Source organism: Manis javanica, chromosome 2, assembly GCF_040802235.1.
Source record: "Manis javanica isolate MJ-LG chromosome 2, MJ_LKY, whole genome shotgun sequence".
In the NCBI taxonomy this organism is placed as follows: Eukaryota; Metazoa; Chordata; class Mammalia; order Pholidota; family Manidae; genus Manis; species Manis javanica.
The window spans coordinates 209,280,077-209,300,998 of NC_133157.1; the positions used below are offsets into that span (position 1 = coordinate 209,280,077).

Genomic DNA, 20,922 nt, shown 5'->3' on the forward strand with positions numbered 1-20,922 from the left:
TTTAGGGGAGAGGGGGTGGTATGTCATGAAGGTTACTCTCAGGGTAGTTCTCCCTTTGGCGTTTTTCAGTTGCGCCTGGAGGCTGTGGCCTGTCTTCCTGGGATAGAGATTCAATTTCAAATGGAGACACTCAGCCAGTAGTCGAGGCTTTAAGTTCTAATGTGCTTGTCCCAGCTGGGGTGCTTTGGCATGGTCTTCTAAAGTGTCACCCGCCTGTCCCCATGTGTCCCCTGCTGTTTGTAGCACTAAACTACATCTATGTGTCTAGCAAGCAGAATATGAATGGTTGAAAGGAAAGCAGGAATTTGCAATTCCTCAAAGGCGCAGCATAATTCTGTGTGTTTTTAATCAACTGACAGATTAACATAGTATTGTGTACTGATGCTCCTTTCTAAAAAAAAAAAAAAAAACGGCCACGTGCTCCAGCCTTCCTGTCAAAGACTGCATGTGTGGATCAGGCTGAAACACGTGTTTTTGCCTCCAATAGTGTTGAGGGAAGCAGAAGGTGGTGTGTTGGGATTTACTTAAATCTGAAAGCCAATGCCCAAGATATGCTTGGCTGGCAAATCTAGGGTAGTTTTAATAAGCTTGGGGATGTTGCAGAATCTATTTATACATAAAGGCATTACAGCTGCATATAATTATAAGGTAGAGGAGAAATCTAAGGAAATTGCATAAACGACTTAGAGCGGAAGAAGCAGTCTCCTAAAGGCAGTAATATTACCTTTCTTCAGGGTAAAAGGAAGAGCACACACGTCTATAAGGGACAAGATCCCCTCATTTATTTCTCCCTCAGTTACATGTATACAGTGAATACCAAGTGACATATTCTGTCATTCTCCCATTTTCCTCCACTCTGGTCTTTCTAAATTGTGCCTTAGCCCACATATGCCCGGGAGTGGGACCATGTTGACAGTGAGGGTCTCATCTTAGAACAGCTCATTCCGTCAAGGCAAGAGGTTCTTTAGAAAAAATGAGCTAAAGTCAAAAGAAATACAAAGCTCTAGTCCTGGGGTGGTTTGGTGGTTCTCTTTTCCAGTTGTGCTTGCGTTAGAGGAACCAAAATAAACAGTCCTGATGAATTGTGGGGAAACTGACTTTTATTTACACTTTATTAAGCACTGCAGACATAGACATGCACATACATAGAAAGTCTCATTTTGTCTTCATGTGTTTAGATCTTTTTGATCCCTGTTCTAAAGATGATTGAGTCTCAGAGATTTAAGCCCACAGCTCCTCAATCTAAAAGTGGCAGAAACGTAACTTAAGTACACACCTTCAAACTTGAGATCCTGGGTTGCTAACCAAGACACTGTGCCTGGGAAGCAGCCAGGGCATCCACTGTGTAGCTTCTCCTGGCTTAGGCTCCAGGGAGCCCCACGCATGGCCGAGTGTCTTCTGGGATCCTTGCCCTTGCACGATGGGAAAGCTAAGCTCTGTCCCTTGGCAGGAACTTTTCTGTCTTTGGCAGGTGCAAGGGGTAGACAGAAACATGAATCTGGCCTCCTTGACAGTTCATACAGGACCATATTACTAGATCCCAAAGGACTGGGTTTTTTAAACAAACGGGTGAGCCAGAGATTGCCATTAGTAATGAGAAAGATTAAATACCTGGGTGGGCCCAAAGTGTACTACTCCAGGTGACCCAGTTTACTTGGAAGAGATGGTCAAAGTCACTCATCCTTTCAGTAATTTTGAGCACCTGCCATGTGTCAGGACAGGACTGGGAAACTGAGGTGTAATGGTGAGCTAACTGGCACAGTCCCTGCCTTAGCCAAGTGCCAGGAGGCTGAGCCGGGAGCACATGCCCTGCTGCCTGGGAAGTTGGCTGAGACTGGTGCTTTACTAAAGATGGGTGCAAGGAGATGTTTTCCCAAGTTAGACCCCTTTTCTTAAGGTCCCAGATCTCAGCAGGGCTCCTCCCTCTGGGCTGGCCAGCAGAAACATTGCGCTGACCTTGCGCCATCACTGCCCCAAACCTGTCACTCCCCAGGCAGAGAAACCTAAAAACGTGTGATATAAAGATGCAGCTTCATGGCTGCAAACCCCCTCGGGGATGCAGAAGCTGCATGTGACAAAGGGAAAGGCCAGGAATTGGGGCCATTCTGGGCAGACGTGGTGCAAAGCCCAAGCTGGGGGTTAGTCCTCATGCAGTTAAGAATTAATGCCTGTGATGTAAGAGGCGGGGCCTCCGCGGGAGCGGGCTTGGGGCCCAGGAAGAGTCACTGGAGGGAACACAGGGAGTCGCAGTGCCCTGCCCACACTCTCCTGTGCCAAGCGCACAGCCATGCCTAACAGATTGCAGTCCTGGGGCATATAGTCTGGCAGGTCTGAGCCTCGCAGGGTCTCATGCTGCTTTTCAAGGGCTTGAAAGCCTCTGTGGGGGTGCAGCTATGGGGGAGAAATAACCCTAACCCTCTGCTTGTCTCATCGTTCTCTCTCCTGTGTATATGTCTGTCTCCCTTTCTGTGCGTGCCCTTCCCCTGCCCTGCTTTTATATTTTATTACTGTCCTTTTGGTGGCGTGTGGTCCGGTTTCTGTCGGTCCCCTCGTGTGGCCCCCCCCTCCCCACTGCAGAACTCGTCCAGCTCGGCCTCTTCTGAAGCCTCCGAAACCTGCCAGTCAGTGAGCGAGTGCAGCTCACCCACCTCAGTCAGCTCAGGCTCCACCATGGGCGCCTGGGCTTCCGCAGAGAAGGTGACTCGCCTTCCCCCTCCCCTCCCCTGCCTGCTGCTCGCCAGGAACCTGGAAACAAACGCTATGCCAAGAGTGGCCCCTGTTGGGGACAGAGGGAGGGACGAGGCGAGGGCTTTTACTCTTGAGAGGGTGCCTGGCTCCGAAGCAGTGACCTTGCAGTCATCCCAGGGGCAAGGAAGGGGTGTGGGGAACCTGGAGGTGTGAAGGTCTCTTCCCAGGACAGTGTTATATGCTCATCAGTGTCCCCCTTCCCCTCCCAAGCACCCCACCTACCATGGCCTCCTTGTCACCATACCATTGGATGTGACATTTTGCTTCATCAAAGGCTGTGTGCTTTTCTGCCTTTTAGTTTGCAAACCCCCATCCCTTCACCCCGTTTTGGAATCTGCTCCTGAACAGTGTGATGATTTCAGAAGTCAAGAATGAACAGATTCAATTGATGCTTTAGAAGGTTTAAATTTGCATAATAAGATGAGCAAATCACTATCACCAAGAAATTAGACTTCATTAAATAATCAAAAACCATCAAAAACCACAACACAATTAAGGATACTGATCTGTGTCCAAACTATTCACAAATGTGGATGAAATACGTCCTTGACTGAATTACTTACGTGGTGTCGGGTAGATGCGTGTTCTCCACACCTCGGCTCTTTTCTCTCGCTTAGTGGATCGTTCATGAGCAGCAGAGCCCTGGTGCTTTATTTATAAATATTCAAGTCTCCCCCACTTCCCGAAAGTCAGTGCCATCTTGTATCTCCACACTCATCCTGTTATATTAATTTTTTTTTCCTTTTCCCCCCTTTTTTTGTTTGTTTTGTTTCCAGTTGTCTAACGGGTTTTCTCACTATAGTTTATCAAGTGAGTCCCGTGTGGGGCCCGTGGGGGCAAGCCTTTCCCCTCATTGCCTGCCTGCCTCCCGCCTGCTCCCTCGGGTCACCTCTGTCCACCTTCCAGACTACGCTCATTATTACACCATTGGGCCCGGCATGTTCCCGTCATCTCAGATCCCTAGCTGGAAGGTTTGTGTCTCTCCTCCCCTCTCCCGCCTCCGTGCTCACTCCTCCTCTGTCCCGTGACCCCCACCCTGGTTCCCCTTCACCCCCTCCCCTCCACACTCTGCCTTCTTCCCCGTAACACCTCTCCCTCCCTGAGTACGTCCCCCGGGTTCCCGAGAGCAGCAGGCAGCTCCCAGGCACAAGTGTCCACGCGTTGCTGGGACTTGGCAGTTAGCCCATTAGAGAGCATCCTCAGATGTGGCCTTGCAGGGGTGCCAGTTCCGGAGCGGAAGCCCCAGTTCTGCCCTCTGGGGGGCCACCTCAGGGCTCCTCTGTTTCAGGGGCTAGGAGGTCAGCCTGAGTCCCTGTTGGGCCATGGTAACAGAACCATAACCCAAAGTAGGTTTTGGCTTAACATGTTTTATCTTAAAAGTACACGCAAACTTTATTTTTAGTCTCAGTTGTTTTATATTAAAACATGTTAGCCTTAATATAAAACAAAGTTGTAGAATTACTTTGTAGCACATCCAGTTGATGGCAGGAGGGAATTCTACTGTTTTGAGAGGGGGTTCCCCCAGTTGAATAGTGGGCTCCTAGGCTGCCAGCATTTTGAGCAGGTCTTGACTTCACCCCTCTCCTTGTGGGACCTTCAGGCTCCTCAAAGTCTTCCTACCGACTTCCCTTCCTCTGTGAGGACCTCGGGGCGCGTTCTGAAGGGTGCTGGAGTTCCTTTAGTGCCCCCTTGTGGCCACTCCACTCAAGTGAAGTCATTAAGCCTCCAGAAGAGAGGGTTCCTTCAGACATCAGAAGGGAGGCCTGGTCCCTGGGGATGCGCACGACCGGCTGGTGCCTGCAGACACCTTAGACAGTCAGTCAGATGCTAGGTGGCTGTTAACCAAGAGTCTCCCTACCTGCCTGGTTCTTGAGGGTTTTTAATCTTTGGGCAGATATGAGGAAAGGGGAGGTACCCAGGAGGCCCCCCAAAGAATTTTCCACTCCCTTCTTTTAGAGCCGGGCAAGGGCATATAAAGGGCCTGCTGGTCTCTCCCGCCTGAGCTCTCCCTCTGGGGACGAGCTGCTTTCTGTGGGCAATCGTCTGGAGGGTTCTGCAGTCCTTCAAATGGAGGCAGAGGCCCAGGTGCCTGACCACACTTGTTCTACTTAGGACTGGGCCAAGCCAGGACCTTACGATCAGCCTCTGGTGAACACCCTGCAGCGCCGCAAGGAGAAGCGGGAGCCGGACCCCAGCGGAGGAGGACCCGCTGCTGTGGGTGGTGCACCTGCCACTGGCGAGGAAGCTCAAAGACCACGGAGCATGACTGTGTCAGCTCCTGCCAGGGTGATGCTCTTGTTCTTCAGTTGGTTGGGCACTTCTGGACCTTGTTGGTGGCCATATGCTGGCCAGCAGCTGGGGGCACCCAAGGCCTCTATCCCCAGCTCCCTGCTCAATAGCATTTAGAAGGCTCCCAGGGAAAGCCTCTTACGGGAATCAGACGCACAGAACTTCTAGAGTCTGGGTAGGACCCAAGCAAGCCGATAGCCCAGGGCCCACAGACAGGTGGTATTCATGGGAGCAGAATAGGAGTAACAGTGAGGCCCCCACTTGAAGAGGTGTGTGCAAAGGCTCTGGGACATCAGACGGGATTCGTGGCTTATTTGTGTATTTTTCTCTTCTAACCTTCAGCCTGGTGAAGAGATGGAGGCTTGTGAGGAACTGGCACTGGCCCTGTCCCGGGGCCTCCAGCTTGACACCCAGAGGAGCAGCCGGGACTCCCTTCAGTGCTCTAGCGGCTACAGCACGCAGACTACCACCCCGTGCTGCTCCGAGGACACCATCCCCTCCCAAGGTACACGGTGCCTGGGGTTCTGGCTGGGCTGCCTGCACAGTGCCAGGTGAGGAGAAGGGGTGGTTCTCCAGCTGGGGGAGGCAGAGAGCAAGCGGAGAGTCCTGTTAACCACAGCGTAAGTCCTGGCAAGCCGCCCAGCTTCAGAGGCATTGTCATCATCTCGGAGTGCTTTGGAGAGCTGATCTGTAACTGTCAGGGCACCACCATATAAGGAAGCAGCTGGACTGTTGCACCTTCTCTTGTGTCCCACCATCGGGATACAGGATTGTTCCCAATCTCAAACAGATGCTGTGAATGATAACATCATTTGTGTTTCAGCACTTTGTGCTAAACACTGTTTTCCTATTCAGTCTTTACAACCACTTGTGTAGTATTTTTTTATCCCCATTTTACCTATGTGGAAACTGAGGCTCAGTAATTCGCTCAAACTGATAGAACTAATAAGCAGGGCTGGCATTTGAACATGAGGTCTTTTAGAGTCTGAAGCCCAAGCTCTTCACTTAGTCTATCCAAATCCCCTGCCAACCCTGCTGCCTCCCCTACCGTGCACACAAGCCAGCAAGATGGCAGTCCACCTAGAGCAGATCCACAGTAGTTGATCCCACCTATTTGTGGTGCTTTAGCCAAAGCCTCTAAGATTAAGTAGGAGTCGATGGGGGGCCATTCTGCCAGAGGACACTTGGCAATGTCTGGGAACGTTTTGGGTCGTCACAGCTGGAGGGGGGTGTACTGGCATCTAGTAGGTGGCCAGGGATGCTGCTCTGCATCCTTTAATACGCAGCATAACTCCCCGCCCTACTACAACAAAGGATTTATCTGGCCCAAAATGTCATTGGTGAGAAACCTGCTCTAAGACGATGAAATCGTAAGCCTTCCTGTCCCGTGTGACCCCAGTCTTAGAGAGGAAGTGTGCCTGCCTCACAAATGGAATCTACCCATCCTCGGGCTTATTGCCAGTCGCTCCGTTCTTTTTCTAGCCCTAATCTAATGACATTAAATGAGGGAGATACTAAGGTCTGTGATGGTGTTTTGGAAGTTTGCTTCTCATGTTAAATTCTGGCCTGGAGGATTGACAGAATTTATATCCTCTTTCCCCCAATTTATTCCTCTCAGAAATGCCCAGAGGCAGCTTTGCTGCAGCCTGGCCATTTCGTTCTTCACTGCTCAGCCTCACCCGAGTGGGTGCCTACTATGTCCAACATGGTCCTGGGTGCTCAGGTTACATCATAACAAAGCGAAGACCTCTTCCAGAGAGTTAAGCAATGAGGGCTTTTAAGGATGGCACAGACCCGGGCGGCGCTGTGGGGGTCAGTGGGGGGGGGACTGGGATGAGACTGTGGCTGAGGAAGTACCTGCCTCTTGCACATTTTGTTCCCCCCACACTAAAGAATCAAAAAGCAAAGCTGCTGCCTTGGAGATGTCTAATCAGGTCCTATAATCAGTTTCAGATTATGATTATTTCTCTGTAAGCGGCGACCAGGAGGCAGATCAGCAGGAATTTGACAAATCCTCCACTATTCCGAGAAACAGTGACATCAGCCAGTCCTACCGACGGATGTTCCAAGCCAAGCGCCCGGCCTCAACGGCTGGCCTCCCTACCACCCTTGGACCTGCTATGGTCACCCCAGGGGTTGCAACCATTCGACGGACCCCTTCCACCAAGCCTTCTGTCCGCCGGGGGACCATCGGAGGTGGTCCCATCCCCATCAAGACGCCTGTGGTCCCTGTCAAGACCCCAACTGTCCCAGACCTCCCTGGGGTATTGCCAACCCCTCCAGATGGGCCAGAGGACCGGGCTGAGCACAGCCCCGAGTCACCCTCTGTGGGTGAGGGCCCCCAGGGTGTCACCAGCATGCCCTCCTCAATGTGGAGTGGCCAAGCCTCCGTCAACCCTCCTCTTCCAGGCCCGAAGCCAAGTATCCCCGAGGAGCACAGACAGGCGATTCTAGAAAGTGAGGCTGAAGACCAGGAAAGGGATCCCTCAAGTGCCACTGCCTCCCCAAGCCAGATTCCAGAGAGCGACCCTGCAGACCTGAGCCCAAGAGATCCTGTGCAAGGAGAAGACATGCTGAACGCCATCCGCAGGGGTGTGAAACTGAAGAAGACCACGACAAATGACCGCTCAGCCCCTCGCTTCTCTTAAGCTCTTCAGCCCACAAGAAGTGCTGCCAGTGGGGAATGAACTGGTTAATTAATAAAACCTAATTTGTCTTGATCCATTCCAATCTATAATCAAACAAAAGATTTTGTAGGCAACTCAGAATACAGCTCTTTTGAAAGTACTCAACACCTTTAGATAAGAATTAAAAGCAACATGTAACTGACAGACCTTGACCTTTTAATTTGTAAATATGGGCAATTTTCTTTCTTCACATTTTAATCTTAGTTCCCTTTTGATTTTTTCTGAAGGTGCCAAATCCATTTAACTTTTTTACAAGTCTTTGTAAAATTTTAAATGCCTAAGTGGGGTGGGGGTGGGAGTGGTAGGGGCAGGGGAACCACGAAGTAGTTAATTTCAGAAAAAAGGTTAACTATGTAGCTTTTCTTTTCTCCTATTATCTGCAACTTTTGTAGATGCATTGTAGTAGTCTGGCTTAGAAGCAAATTCAAGTTATTTTAATGTACAATGTATAAGGGGTGTAAAATCTTCATTTAAATATACTATGTTCTGGATGAGAAAAGCAGGAGTAACAATTGAGCAATATTCAGAGTCTGGAAATGGTAGACTGTTGGGATTGGGGGGAGGGCTGTGGGAGGGGCACATTGTCAACATAGCCAATCCTGTTACATTTAAGAGTAGCCTTGTAGGTTGAATTTTTAGTAGCTTCATGGTAAATGCATCTGAATAAGCCATACTGGACTGCAGTGTTTGTTTCTGTAGGGTGTTTAAGGAATTCCTTTCTCCCCAGATTCCTCTTGACTGCACACACCACCCCTCCAATCCCAGCATGCTGCTGCCACCAGGTAGACATAGAATCCCCCACTTCAGTTACTCGTCTGTTGAACCCACTTTCATCTAATCCAAATACATCCAAAAGGGTAAGGCAGTTTTAAAAATGTGAGGACATTTTAAGTAATAGCAGGGACTTCTTAGATACAGCAAATGCCTTTTACTTAACTGCCCAGCAGGCTGGGCACATTAAAAAGCCCAAATATTTTGAAAAAACTTGAGCAAATTTAACAAGGGTAACCAACTTTGGAGTCTAGCAACTTGCCAATGTGTTTACCAATCTGGGGGCTTGTTTTTCTTACCTTCTTTTAAATCAGTGGCAGTTAATTGGCTTCATACTAAACATTGAAGAGAGATTTATTTGTTGTCACTGGGAATCTGTTCCACCACTATACTGTTCCTTTTTTTGTTTTCTAGGTAATGTTTTTTGGAATGGATTTGTTTTTTTCTGTTCAATTTGTTCTAATGCCTGTCCCCTAAAGCCAACAGGGACTTGTAGATTTAATGGGATCACGTCTGGAGAAGAGTGTCTGAAAGAGCAAGCAAGCCCCTCACTATTCGGGTTAGTTTAAAGGGCTCCTTTGTGATGCAAACTCTTTTGAGTAGGAGCTTGGTGGGTCCCACAGACCCTGCAGATTTCTGTTGGCTGTAATCTTCAATTACATAATCTTATGCTTTAATACATAACTGCATTGGATGTGAGAGTAACATACCTGTATAGCCATTCTTCTATATATTAACATTTAACACTGCTGTGATTGATTGCTCAAGGACTTCTTATGTTACGGCTTTAAAGCAAAGGCATGATTATTAGAAACTAAGCTTTTCTTCTTTGAAAAACAAGCTCCTTTTACAAATATAAGCAACAGTAGTGCCTGTGGTTTAGCCCACCAATCTTTATGACTAAGAATAGCTGATGCATTGTGCATATGATGCTTGAGATGGTTTTTGCAAAAGCAGAAATCACTGCAAAGTAAGTACAATAGATAAAAGTGGTATTTTAAACCTTTGAAATAAATGGATGTAACTGTACCTTGGTACAGCTTTTCACTTGTTTAGTTTTTAAACGTTAGAATAATCTGAATAAATATAATATAAAATGTTGCCAAATTCAATGTAGAAAGAATGTGACAAACACCTTGGGTAGTTCTGTTTGTGTTTTTGCATATTGTAAAAGCAGTGTCACAGCGAAAAATAGTTTCTAAAGGTAAATTATTGTGGTTTAGTTGCTAGTTTGTACTAAGAGTTGACCTCTCCCTGTGCAGTTTTTTGTTCTAAACTTGTATAAAATACAACAATTGTGTAACTTGTCTCCCTTCTACCCTGTAACAATTGCTTCAGCCTACATTATAAATAAAGAACCACTAGAAAAAAAATCCTGTATTTCAAGACTTACTAAATTTCAGTTGGAAGGCTTGGTCAAATGTTAGAAGATGGACTGAGACTCAGATTGAGCTTTAGGAAAACAATTTTTGTGATCGTTCGAGCCCTAAGAACACCAGGTGCCTGAACTAGTAATTTCAACAGTTCCAGTGAGCTATCAAGAACTAAAATCAGGAGTGTCTGACATGTCAGTCTTAAAAATGGCTTTACCTTTTAAAGTACCTTCTTCAAATATTTAAAGAGTTCTATGCTCTTACCTTTGAGCCTGCAGCTAATCCAAGCTACAGTAGAGAAAGCGAAGCTGGAAAACTGCCTCGTCACAAAAATAGGTTTAATCCCAACCTCCAGTCCTGAGAGAACCCCATAAACTCCACGCTTATTTGTGGAGTGTGTGCTTAGGGAGAGCTGTTTGTCCTTTTAATCAAAACTAAAATACATTAGTGAAATCTTTAAGAAAACTAAAAAGTTATCTTAAGTTCTCAATATTAGCACACCTTCTCTTTTTGGTTTCATATTGCTTCCAGTCACTATAGCTAATTAAACCTTCAACTATAGTTTGTTCAAGTCAATCTTCAGTGTACATTTTCTATCTGGTTCTGCAGTTTTCCCTTACTGCTAACATGTGCTATCAATATGGCTTAATGGGGGAGAAAAGACATTGACTACACTGCATGTTCTTTTCTGTATATGCACAAGTGGTAAGAAAACAACAGTGGCACAGTCAGCTGGCATGTTAACCCTCAGAACACATCAGACATAGCATACTATTTTTATTAAGACAAGTGTGTGTATTCTATAACTTCTTTCACTTGCAAGCATGATTGGTGAGGTGTCATCTTCTCTCTACATGGGCCGCTCCCGGGGCCTGGTCACAATATGCCACCACAGTGGGGGGAAATCACCTTCCTTTCGGGCTGGAGGCAAAGCTTCTGTTTTGGGACCACCAAGCGGGGTTTCCTCCTGCAGCTGCTTAATCTAGAAGGAGTAAGGAACAATTAGAAAAGGAGTCAAACTGACAACTGTAAAGTCTGCCGCAGTGAAGTGTCAGCTTTGTTTTTACTGTGTGTCATGTTACACGCTTCCTGATCCTCGCCGCTGGGAAGTGTTTTTTTGTATGTACCGATATTCTTATGCCCACACTTTAACTCAGAAAACCTTTTCTCCTTTCTATAAAGTATTCCCATTCTTTAAACAGCGAAGCTGAGAACAATTTCCTACCCCACCCCTTACTCATTAAGCAAAACTATTACAATTACCATTCCAGTTCCACTTCAGTCTCCCACCTGTTCCCCCTCCAGAAAAACATTTATTTTTGTGTTCCAGCTATGTGCTCTCTAAAAGCACCATTGAGAAAACTCAATTCATATATATTAGGGATGTTAACTTTAAAGCCCCCCAAATAGCAAACAGGACAAGAAATAATACGAAATCGCAGGTAAAAATGTGCTCAGTTTTGCCTGCTATTGCCCAAGTACCCAGTTATGGCAACCTCCAAAACCATCACTGTCCTAACAGAGAAGGAAACTTAACGCTAGAGCAATGTTTCTCTAAAATTTCTTGCAGAAAAATCAGTTCTAGATTGTGGCTAACCTGAGCCTTAGGCACACATGCTGTTTAATGATGTTGATGAGACAAACAGGTAAGGAAGAATGTGTCTGTGGAGAGAAGGAGACTGTCACAGTGAGCAACTGCAGAAGGACCTGCTGGTCTCCAGGAATAAATGCACCTTGTTTTCAATGAAACATGTCTTAGAAAACTGCCTTCCTCCATCACAAAGGCTTTATTCTCTACTTTGGCCAAGGACTTCCAACAGTCAGCATCCTAGACATCACCAGAACCTTTCAAAATCATGAATTCAAATATTCCACTATCCAACTAGTGTCCCTTTTCAGCTCATGTGCTAAAATGCTCCTTGAAAATAATTCTCAGAACTCACAACACAGCCAGTTCACAGATCCAGCCAGCCAGACTGCCCCTCTCCCCTGCATCAACCTCCCATCTTTACTTCCCTTCTGTATCCAGCTAGATTAGATTCCATCATGTAATCAGGTCCCCTTGAAATAACCTCAAGCCCCTTGTCACTCTCAACAGTGACAAACCACACCATTTACCTTCAAGCCTGCACCCACTTGGTATATAATGCTAAAGAGAAGCAAATACTGAAACAAATTCATGTTACAATACACTAATCATTCCCAGCTTCACCCCCAAACGGCCACCTTACAACTATTCCCCAGCAAGCTCATCATTTCCCCACGATACTCACATCTTTCCCTCATTCCCCAACATGCTGTGCCCGCTACAGAAGCCATCACATCAAAGTCCATCATTTTTCTATCATCAAAACTTCTAAGCCAGGTGTATTTACATCTTCTGCACAATTATAATGGAGGAAGAACCCCTTTTCTCTTAAAGGCCTCCATACATGCTTGGGGTCCTACTTCTCAAAAACTTTCCTCCTCTACCTATTCATTTCTGTTCAATATTACCAATTTCTTCCTTGCTCCAAATCTAATCAGCAAATATGCATCCTTATTTCTTATCTTAAAAGAATCCTTGCCCTCCAGTCACTGTACTCAGCAAAACTTTGAGAATTACTTCTGATGCCTTCTCTTCCTCACCTTCAGCTCACTTTCATCAGTGTGATTCCACCCTCCAGAAAAGGCCATTACTACTGCCTTTCCTGTAGCCGAAATCTCTGGACATAATTTCCAATCCTCACTCTATTCCACCTTTTAGCAACTATCAGCGAAGGTGACCCTGCCCTGGCCACACCTGAGACACCCTCTTGATTCTCCTGTCACACCCCCGATGGCCCCCTCCCTTGCTGGATGCGCCTCGGTCTCCTTTTCCCGACCTTTGCAGGTAGGAGCTCCTATGACTCCTCTCTGTCAAGGATCTCAAATATTTTCACGGCTTTTAATGACAACTAATAACTCACAAATTTCTGTTTTCTCCTTTGAGTTCCAGATTACTACATCCAAAGTTGTCTTCTGATACCTGCACTTGATGTCTCACAGGATTCTCAAATTTAACATTCTTAAATTTAGCAAACTTAAAACCGAACACTTCATCATCCCTCTGACACCTGTTTCCCCCCATCTTCCCTGTCTCAATAAAGACCATCACCAAACTCCATATTTTAAGTTAAAGCTTAAACCCTGGAAGCCATTCTTGATTCCTCCATGTCCCCTGGGCATCCCTCACACCCAGTCAATCCCCATACCTCTCCAAATGATACCCTGAATCTGTGCCCTTCCATATTCACTGCACCCACTTGAGCGCTGATTGCTATAACCTTCTGACTGAACTACAATGACCCCATATTCATCTCTCCACTTCTCCCCTTACCCTTTCCAATATATTCTTCACACTACAGCAAGACTGAGCCTTTAAAAATGTGTATCAGCCAAGACATTGTAAGGTGAATAAACAATCTCCAAAGCACTGTGGAGGGGAAAGATAAGGGACAGCAGGGTATGGCGAAGGACTGAGGAGGGGAGACTTGAAATTAGAGAACAGAAAACCCAAAAGACTGGCAAACACATTGCAACCTATTTGTAAGATGGTTGTATGTGGTGCATTTCACACCCTTAGAAAGGAATGTATGTCTAGCTGAGAGGCAAGGGGCCAGAGCGACCATCCTGGCCGGAACTGAGCTCTGCACGGAGGGGGAGCAAAACCAGAGCACCTTTCAGGTGACCACGTGAGCCAAGCTTTCCGGTAAAATGTAGGGACGACTCACCTCTCGCTCCCAGCTTTCCCTCCGCAGTTTCTTCCACTGCTCTCTCTTGGCAAAGTAATCAGGGTACATGGCCTTCTCAGAAGGGTGCCAGTCATCTAAGCACCACTCAGGAACCTGTCAGGAGAGGAAATCATGGCATCACTCCACAGGAGGCATTTACATGCCACTGACAGGACCTGCTCAGGAGACATGGTGAATTTTCATAAGCATTACAAGTGCCAGACTATTGCCGACACTAAACAGTGAACGGCAGGGGAAAGCAGGAACCAACATAAAAGAGAATGCCTTAGATGAAATAGCCAAGGGCTGAAAAATGGCAAGGGCAGCTGAAAGGGCTGGTATACTTCCTCCCCATCTGCATTCTCTACACCTCCAGAGCGGGCTTGTTATCCGCAAGTATCACCTAGATTTTCTCAAAAATACTAAGCCCCAACCCAAACAGGTTAACTTTAAGGTCCAAAAATGAGTTACTTACCAAGGATGTTAGCACTCTGATTTGCCAAAAAGATACTACAAGACCATGAAGCCGAATTTAGAAAGTCTTAATGTCATCTGGGAGAATACTGACACCTGAAGAAAAGTATCTACAACTGTAGGGAAGTAATCTCCTAGTTATCCTGAAAAGGGCAAGTAGTTTCTAAGGCTGAGGTTTCTTGGGATTAGAGAAACAAAATCGCCTCTCAGGAGGCAGTCCTCACCTACCTTGTAACACTCGTATCTCTCATAGGAGGTGCCCCCGGGAGAGTCAGGGAAGATGTACGGCTGTGGATGCTGACTGTGCCAGAACTCTTCCTCCGCCTCCCTAAGCAGCTGAGTGGCTTTCACCATATCCTTTTCATTCTTATGTTCTTCAAATCGGGCTCTCAGCAAACAGGCGAAGTACCGGTATTTGTCCCTTAAACCAAAATGGTTTTCGATATCACAAATGTTATCTACTCAACTGGGCATGAATACTGTCTGACAAGAGGCTGTACTTCCACCACGCCTTCTGGATGAGCAGTGTAATTTCCTGGCACCTCCCCAGACCCTGCTGATGGGACAGCCACATCACTATGATGGCTTCCACAGCAGCCCCCCAACACCAGCAACAAAAAAATGTCAAATACAGCCTAACCACCTCCCACCTCTCTCCTCCAACAAAGGAATGATGACTTAAACAAAAAAGGAAAAAGCTAATTAGCAAAAGAGAAAAACTAGCTGTAGCCTCTGTAGATGATTCAACATTCATTCAGTGCCAACTTACCGAATTTTCTCCTACCCTGTACTAGACACTGTGTTAAATTCTGGAGATACAAAGATGAATAAGGGAGGTGTTACATGGTGAAAGCCATGTGATTGAAATACTGCTTCAATCACAGACCTGGGTTTGAATCCTGACTCTGATGCCAGCTGCATGATCTTAGGCACGGTAAGGTCAGGTTTTAGAAGAAACTGGGCATAGATCATTAGGAGGCTTTGACAATAATCCACGCCACAAATGAGGAGGGCCTGAAGTAGGCAACAGTGACGGGAACAGACAGGAGACAGTAGAGAAACATTTAGACTATAAAATTATGAGAATGGGGACTCAAATCAAGATTGCTTGGGATGAATCTTAGCTACCCTTTGTGTTTACGGGTTAAGTTTCTAATGTCTTTAAGCCATGGGTTCCTCCTCTATAAAAGTATTAATAACAGTATCTATATTTTAAGGTTATCCTAAAGATTCAAAGAGCTAAAAACATAAACATGCTTCAAAGAGGGCCTGGAACCTACCTCCTTAATGCTCAATATCAGTGATAAATATTACACTGGGGAGAGAATTTACAAAAATCAGTGCCCAATTATACACGGCATATAAGTATGTATATCACTGGCAGAGGGGTAAATGAAGTACTTGAGAACAATTCTAAGACTGAGTAAATGAATTACTAGTAATGCCACTAACTGAGGCAGGGAACCTGGGAAGACAATCAGAATGGGATAGTGAAAAAATTAGTTTGGTTTTAAAGAATTTAGACAAGTTGAGTTTCAGAGAACTAGCTGATCTATCAAATAGTTGGAAATACAGCTCTAGGGACAAATGAGCATAGGCGTAAGACAATTCAAGTCCAAGAATTAGATGAGGCTGCCCCAAGTATATACAATAATAACAGACAGCCGAGGATGGAACCATGGGGAACAAATAGCACTACGAGGGCAAATGGAGGGAGAAAAATAAAGCAAGTATGAGAAAGGATGTCAGTGAGATCTTTTAAAATGCTGAGTCAATGTTATTATAGTAGATACTTATTTCCTCCACGACTATGGCTTTATTATTTCCAGATGTAGTTCAGCATTACCTGAATTCTTGATGGCTTGAATTCATCTTTAAAAAGATTGGTAATTTTCTGAGGTATCTACTTGTTTACATGTCCATCTTCCCCGTTTATCCGAGTTGCCAAGTTCTTTTATTTACTCAGCATCCAGCATAAAACCTGAACTGCAAATTCTGTCGGATTAATTAGTAAGGAAAAAGCAGGGAATAAACTAACAATCCTACACCACCAAGCCAGGCCATCCTCCCGCCTAGCCGAGAAGTAGCCTATGACTTTCCAATAACCACAGATATGTAACCTAGGCTTTAAGCATACCCTCCACAACTCTTCCAGACCTGCTCAGTATTCCATCATTTAGAGATTCTTCCAGAAGCCCTTCTCCTAGAACTAGTTTTTAGGATTCTGAAAAGGGGGTAGAGGTCACACGTCTTGGGTTGCTACTCACCATGCACTGCATCTAGGTCATGAAAATCTATGTTTTAAGAGTAAGTTCTAAGGCTAGTCTCTGATGGTTAGAGAGGAAAGAAGAGGGTTATGTATGTGGTAAATAATTATGTAGGATGCGAAGGTAGTGAAAAGGCCCGCAAGACGCTAACAAGAGGAACGCTGATGGGAGGGGCTGGCGAATGACGATGCTTCCGAGTTAGACACCTGAGGTTTTTTTTTAAATCCTGACCAGCTGTAGGGCCTTGCCAAGTCCCTTTCTGCTTCTCTTTCCTCCTCTGTAAAATAAGGCTAAATGATCACGAACAACTAGAGTTGTGAGGACTAAACAAAACAACGCCCATATTAATTACTGCTAATATTAGGATCGAGGTGGTCATGAAGTAGCGCTGAACGCATTATAATCAGTTTTAGTCACTTTCCTTTATTTCATGTAATCGTTATGCAACCCTCTGAGCAGGGCCCTAAGTCCGTTTTCCAGAAAAGAAACCTGCGGCCCTGGTCAGATAAACAACTCTCTAAGATCTCGTAGCTATGGACGACGAAGGCAGCGATCGAACCCAGTCGATGGGCCGCCTCCCCCATCTGTCCCCGAAGTCCTTGAGCCGCGCTCGGCCCCCGGGGCCTCGCAGCCTCCGTGGCGGTCCCTGGGGTCAGCTCCCCGCGCCCTGGGTCCCCCTCTCCCACCTGTGGATGCACCACGACTCCAGGTGGCGCAGCGCCCGCTTATAAAGCCGCAAAACCTTCTGCTGGTGGGTCAAGTAGGCGGCCGAAGCGGAAAACGCCATTGCGGCCCGCTCACTTCCAGCGGCCGCGGGGGCTCCCGGGAAATCCGCGGCCGGCGGTTCGGGGACGGAACGGAGCTGCCGGAAGGGCGGTACGCGCAGCAGCCACTTCCGCTTCCGCCGCGCCGGATCCTGCCGTACGGTCATGAGTCGTCTCAAGTTTTTGGGTGAGTTTTATCTCGGTTCTGGGGCCCTCTGACTACGCCCGGGCGTCGCTCATCGTGGCCTGAGGGCTCAGCGCTTGAACTCTTCGGCCTTTTGAACGTGGAAAGGGCCCTCAGTGGAAGACGGTGCGGGGAGGCCTCTGGGTGCGGGTAGTGTTCCAGTTGTCGGTCTAGGTGCTGGTTGCACGGATGCTTGTTCGTGAAATTCACGAGCGGTGCAGTTGTGATTTATGCTGTTTTCAATAGCGTTGTATTCGATAAAAATAAAAAAACAAAACTACAAAGACGCGTCTTAGCAGCCAGTCACTATGTTCTCTTCAGGCCCATGTGCATCTCCCGCCCGTTCCCTCTCTCCGTGGCAGAGACGATGACGGCTTCGAGAGACCCGTGCCCTCGCCAATTCGTGCATCCACTTCACAGTTACCGAGTGCGGGTAGGGCTAGGCACTAGCCTAGAGGATAGGGCACAAAGACCCGTCCTCCATGCCCTGCTGGCATTGTAATCGGGTGGAGAAACTAGAGTACACAAATAGTGGGAAGAACAAGTTCCGTTATTCGGCAAATAAAATAATCCACTTAGCATATGTAGTACAAAAGAAGGGGAATGCGACAGGAACCAAGGGTAAGAATATTTACTGCTAGGCACTTAGGAAACCCTGGAGGGCATTGTGAGAGCTGGGATTGGAAGGGTAACTTGGCACTCAAATGTCTTGCCGAGTTTAGTTTTGTGTCGAGTGTAACTTCACTAAGGCTACTGACGAGTGCCATTGAATGCCAATTACATACCAGGAACCTTGGGCTGTGGTAAACAGTGGGTAAAGCTGGGCATGATCCTTGTCCTAGTGGAGTTGCCAGCTTCTTAAAGGTGGGAAATGATAGTGAACACATCTTTGCTTTAGTGAAGTGATCCTGAGAGCTATTGTGTAGGTTGGTGGGGGTAGCGGGCGAAGCAGGGAAGCATTTTAGAGCTTGAACTAGGGCAGTAAAAAAGGGAAAGCCAAATGGAAGAAATGTACATGTGCAGCTTTTGGTGCCGTATTAATGACAGGTAAGGGAGAGTAAACAGATGACTCAGGGTTGGCATAAAAACCTAAATGTGAAACGGAAGCGAGATTGCTTGAGTAGTGAGTGAGAGAGGTAGCAAGATGCACGTGAATTAGGTTAAGTTTGAGATTCTTAAAGGTCATCCAGGTGAAGACATTTGCTGAGCAATTGGAATTGTAGTCTGACTCTCAGGAGAGAGAGAGAGAGAGAGAGGTTAGTATTATAAACTTAGTTCTGAGTTATTTTAAGAGTTTTCCTTCCCCAGAGACATCTACATGTGTAGAACTATGAATACAAAAAATCTGGTAGTACAGTTAGTTTTCAGACTGGATAGATATGTACAATCAGGCTTATGTACAGTTAAAGCAAATGCAGGAGAGAATGTGTTAATTGCCACAAAAGCCATTAAAAAAATTCTAGGGAGAGCCTGGGGTGGGGTTAGGGGATAAGTCCTCAAAGATTGTAGACTCTTTCTAGTTGTGTCTCTCAACCTTTTCCCTCCAATCTGTGATATAATTGTTAGGGGAGATGGAATAAAAGCCATGAAACACTCACAAAAGATATTTATCTGCCTTTCCGACTACACCACACTCTTAAGGCAGATAATCCATAGTGATTATGTTAGTTTCCCAGGAGCACAGCACAGTGGTTGTTTAATGGAAGTATGAATGGGTGGGTATAAAAATGTGCAGTGTTAGTACTAAGGTGGTAAGAAAATTGATTAAGGAATCCAAATTAGATAAGCTAGAAAAGACTTCTTGAAGAAGGTGGGTTTAATTGGAATAAATTTTTTTGTGTGTGATCACCTTCCTTTCCACTCCTCTGAGGTAACCATTATTAAAAGTTTGAAGTATATCCTTCCCTATCTTTTAGTTTTTTACCAAATCATAAAAACAAACATCAGATTTTTTAAATAACAAAAATGTGACTTCCTCTGATAATGTTTTATTCTCTGTCATGTAAAAAATTCTGCCTATTACCGACCCACTACAATGATTTCTCTGCCTGCAATGAGTTGTGAACAATACTTTGGAAAACACCATGTTAGTCCCATGGAAAGATTGATATGTGAACAAGCTTTACATGGAATAAATTGCATGAAAAATTAAGTCAGTGTTATAAAAGCAGCCTTAGATTTTGATTGAGGACAAGTGACTATCCCAGGTTGTGATTCTCCTGCATTCCCCTCTTCACTAACTGCAGAATAAGTGGCTGCCCCTTAAAACTACACCCAGTGATTCTAATATGGGGAAAGAAGCAGGAAGCAGAACTATTTGTGTTTCATGGGAAACACTACACCCTCCTGGAGGATACTTCAACATTGTGTCCTAGGTTATACTTGAAACTAATTTCTATGACTTTATCTGATGATCATAACCCAGGTGTTTATATCAATCTGAATAGCAGTAAGAACCTATACTTAATAGTTGCAAAGTAGTGGGACTTGGGATGCAGTGGAACCTCCCCTTTTCAAAGCTGGCTCATCAGCAGTCTAAAACTCACCCACCGAAGTTCACTTAAGGAGAGAAAATACATAGGGAAACTAGTGGAAGATAAAGGTTACTTTGGGTTTGTTTGTGCAGATCCATTTTGACTTTGACCCCCAGTTTCATAAGCATGTTCTTCTCTTCCTGGTACTGGGAAGGTACCTTTCTCGTGGGAGGCTTTGTGACCTGCTTTTAGGTAGAGAGGGGGAGATCAGAGAGCTTTTGCTGCATCTACTGTTTCTCAAGTACTTTCAGCTCAAAATAACCAATATGCCAAAGTGTCATTTTGAGGTGGCATGTTATAAACCTCTTCACCAAGTCTTAGGTGAAACAGTCTATTTATCAAAGGATATAGAAAGCAGCTCTAGTAACTGGCTGAGGAATTCAATTGATTCAAACCATACTTTGGAAGGAAAAGGGCTAAGGTCTGTGAGTCACAGGAGATTCTCCCAAAAGGAGATGAAGTCTGTGGCAGAGTCAGTGCAGGATATCCCAAAGCCTAAGGCTGAGTATAGATCTTTGAAGTACCTTGTAACTTTGCACCTAAAAGAAGGACGGGCTCACATCAGGAAGATGTAGGTTCCAAAAGGAAGTGGTTTCACCTTGGAATTGGCCTCAGTGAATGTTTGCTTCAGGATAAGCATTGATGAACAATTTATCAGTTAGAATGAGGAGAGGCTTCATAAACTGAGCCTCTAAACTTATGTTCAATTCACTTTCAAATTAGTGTCATAAAGTTTACTTACTATATATGATTGCTTTTCAGTTTCATTTTGTTTTTCACTTCGTTTTCTAGTGAGAGGTTGCTTTGGAAAAATTCTAATCTGCACAGAGGAGAAATGACCTAAAAGAGATACAGGCTGTTCCTGTGCTGATGATTATCTATGACTCTCCATAGCACAGATGATGTAATCATAAGCATATGGGTGACTGTAGACTGACTCCTTTGAATGATTGTTCTAGTCATCAAGGTCTTTCTCCTTTTCCCTGGGTTTCCTTTCTCCCTCTTCGCTAATTTCCTTCCCTTACTTGAAAAGAAAGTAGATGTTGATTTCTTGTGACCAGGAGCCATTCCACCTAACC

General features: G+C 45.7%; 3 protein-coding genes across 16 annotated transcripts in view; 2 read left to right on the forward strand and 1 right to left on the reverse strand.

Annotated features, from left to right (window-relative positions):
* The window catches only part of MTSS1 (MTSS I-BAR domain containing 1), a 153,063-nt gene extending 143,195 nt beyond the window's left edge, over positions 1 to 9,868 (forward strand). For 2 of the 10 annotated variants that reach the window (XM_073230080.1, XM_073230081.1), the window contains 5 exons: positions 2,578 to 2,697; positions 3,525 to 3,719; positions 4,861 to 5,034; positions 5,380 to 5,542; positions 6,985 to 9,868. In XM_073230080.1, coding sequence (XP_073086181.1) covers positions 2,578 to 2,697; positions 3,525 to 3,719; positions 4,861 to 5,034; positions 5,380 to 5,542; positions 6,985 to 7,685 — 1,353 coding nt within the window. In that variant the 3' untranslated portion in view covers positions 7,686 to 9,868. The remainder of the gene's footprint in view (positions 1 to 2,577; positions 2,698 to 3,524; positions 3,720 to 4,860; positions 5,035 to 5,379; positions 5,543 to 6,984) is intronic. The other 8 variants (XM_073230085.1, XM_073230086.1, XM_073230083.1 and 5 more) reach the window with 5 other exon arrangements.
* A 762-nt stretch (positions 9,869 to 10,630) lies between these two features.
* NDUFB9 (NADH:ubiquinone oxidoreductase subunit B9) lies at positions 10,631 to 17,234 on the reverse strand. 2 transcript variants are annotated; one of them, XM_017652453.2, is made up of 5 exons: positions 17,048 to 17,211; positions 15,941 to 16,089; positions 14,323 to 14,515; positions 13,621 to 13,734; positions 10,631 to 10,850 (listed from the first exon to the last, which is right to left on the reverse strand). In XM_017652453.2, the coding sequence occupies exons 2-5, from the start codon at positions 15,964 to 15,966 to the stop codon at positions 10,719 to 10,721; spliced, it is 465 nt and encodes a 154-aa protein (XP_017507942.1). In that variant the 5' UTR covers positions 15,967 to 16,089; positions 17,048 to 17,211; the 3' UTR covers positions 10,631 to 10,718. The 2 variants fall into 2 exon arrangements, with proteins under 2 accessions (XP_017507942.1, XP_017507941.1); XM_017652452.2 differs by lacking the exon at positions 15,941 to 16,089 and having other exon boundaries at positions 17,048 to 17,234.
* Positions 17,235 to 17,246: 12 nt separating this feature from the next.
* The window catches only part of TATDN1 (TatD DNase domain containing 1), a 57,154-nt gene continuing 53,478 nt past the window's right edge, over positions 17,247 to 20,922 (forward strand). For 3 of the 4 annotated variants that reach the window (XR_005057315.2, XM_073230090.1, XM_017652449.3), the window contains exon 1: positions 17,247 to 17,312. Coding sequence is in view for 2 of the 4 variants with exons in the window: in XM_073230090.1 (XP_073086191.1) it covers positions 17,291 to 17,312 (22 nt within the window). In the remaining 2 variants the exon portion in view is untranslated. The remainder of the gene's footprint in view (positions 17,313 to 20,922) is intronic. The other variant, XM_073230091.1, reaches the window with a different exon arrangement.

Excerpts from the sequence above, each read along its gene's own strand:
- NDUFB9 (XM_017652452.2), bottom strand. The coding sequence starts at position 17,148 with ATGGCGTTTTCCGCTTCGGCCGCCTACTTGACCCACCAGCAGAAGGTT. Across the intron at positions 14,516-17,047 it reads GAGTCGTGGTGCATCCACAG|GGACAAATACCGGTACTTCG; the intron begins GTGGGAGAGGGG and ends TTTTGGTTTAAG. Across the intron at positions 13,735-14,322 it reads AGAGATACGAGTGTTACAAG|GTTCCTGAGTGGTGCTTAGA; the intron begins GTAGGTGAGGAC and ends CTCTCCTGACAG.